General features: G+C 29.7%; 1 protein-coding gene across 1 annotated transcript; it reads right to left on the bottom strand.

Annotated features, from left to right (window-relative positions):
• Window positions 1-253: 253 nt before the first annotated feature.
• Window positions 254-1,385, bottom strand: LOC142235078 (uncharacterized). Its single transcript, XM_075306303.1, has 2 exons — window positions 1,258-1,385; window positions 254-1,162 (listed from the first exon to the last, which is right to left on the bottom strand). The coding sequence occupies exons 1-2, from the start codon at window positions 1,318-1,320 to the stop codon at window positions 686-688; spliced, it is 540 nt and encodes a 179-aa protein (XP_075162418.1). The 5' UTR covers window positions 1,321-1,385; the 3' UTR covers window positions 254-685.
• Between the last annotated feature and the right edge of the window lie 397 nt (window positions 1,386-1,782).

The following is a 1,782-nucleotide window of genomic DNA, read 5'->3' as shown; positions in this document are numbered from 1 at the left end:
TGCGGTATTTTTTAACAAACAGTCTCTCAGTTTCAAAAAATCAAGAAGTTGCAGGGAAGCGACATAAACGTAATCAACACATGTCAAAACATTTTTTTTTAAATTTGGTGTATTACAGAAACACAATAATTTTAATAGATCAATTACAAATTACAAATTTTCAACTTAAATTTAATATTTACAATTTTTAATAGATTTAAAGCCAAATATGTAATGAAAAAAAAAGTAATAAACAAAAACCCACTAAGATCGTTAAATTTTTACATGATAAAAAAAAACAAAAAATTTTTTTTTTTTTTTTAATGAAATTTTCAATATAGAAAACGCTTACACATTTAGATTAATGATAGTCCTACGGTACAGTTCCACTCTGGGTAAATATTTGACTAAAATAAGTGTCAAACTTTTTTCCAGGAAAATTTTGGAAAATATTTGGATAGAGTTTTTGGAAATCGCTCCTATCGTGATGTTCCATATGAGCTAAAATTGTTTGTTGATTTCATTGTGGTGACGAATTCTTTTTTGATTTTTGTCAAATATTTGCCAAGTTGATTGTATCGTCAGACATTTGTTATTTGCCTTGAAGATATTTCTTTAACCCCAAAATTGAATTCAGTTATTTGAATGTTTTGTTTCGACATTTCTCTGAAAGATGTTTTTGTAGCCTTCAAAATGGCTATTTGCACTATGCTAAATCTACTTTAAGAAGAATAGATAGATTGAACTCAACTTCTTGGTATACCATTATTACCAATTTATAATAACCGAGACGCATAGTTGGTGGAAAAGTATCAGTTGGAAATAGACAATTGTTGAAGTTGATCTTACGTTTTGTCACTGGTGATTCAATTGGATCGCCATACGGAGCATTGTCACAGCATTCGTGCAATCTATCCATTAGATAGATTTTGTAGGCTCCATTCATCGTAGTTTCAAGAGTTTGTTCGGGTACACGAAATGGTGACAATTGAAATACCTGCCCACGACTGCTATAGTAAATTTTCACTTGAGATAGAGATGCCTCCAGATCGAGATCTTCCTTTAGTTCTATATAACCCTTGACAGCAAAAATTCCACGTCTTGGCTGGACTGATTTCATTTTAATATCAATGGCATTGTTGGTGGTAATATTCCAGTCAACCTCGATAATATCTATATCAAACTGAAAGGAAGAAAATAATTACCCATGATATGAGCAAGATATCATATAGGCAAATAGTAAACCAAATTATATAGAATTTAAGTATCTTTACTTACTTTGCCCTCCACAAGGCTTATAATTAAATAAACGATTAATAGGATTTGAATGTAACGACTCATAGTTGAGTTGCTTTTTGGTCCATATGGAATTTATGTTCATTTATATATAGTCAATGCTGAATCGATCTCAAATGAGTAAAAATAATTATGGGATTTTGTATATTCGTCGTAACAGCTAATATTTTAAATATATATTTTGATACCTATAATCGCCATTATACTAATGCCACATAAATTTTTGTTTTTCAAATTTTTTACTTTCAAATAATTTTTTTTATATTCCAAACAAGGAAGAGGATGGTTATTTGATAGAAATTTATTACAGCAAAAAATAAAACACAACCCTGTTGTAATCAAGCATTTTCAAAGTGTATATAATTAAGTCCGATGGAAATTTATTATGACAACATCCAAATATCGTAATTACTACTCTCACCGCTTTTGCAACTACAGTTAGCCAGACTGGATCTTGTCATACTGAGATAAGAAATCTGAAATTTCCTGTAAACAAATGCGAAAGTT

This window comes from Haematobia irritans, chromosome 4 (genome assembly GCF_050003625.1).
Source record: "Haematobia irritans isolate KBUSLIRL chromosome 4, ASM5000362v1, whole genome shotgun sequence".
NCBI classification, from domain to species: Eukaryota; Metazoa; Arthropoda; class Insecta; order Diptera; family Muscidae; genus Haematobia; species Haematobia irritans.
This window is presented reverse-complemented; position numbering and strand designations above follow the sequence as displayed.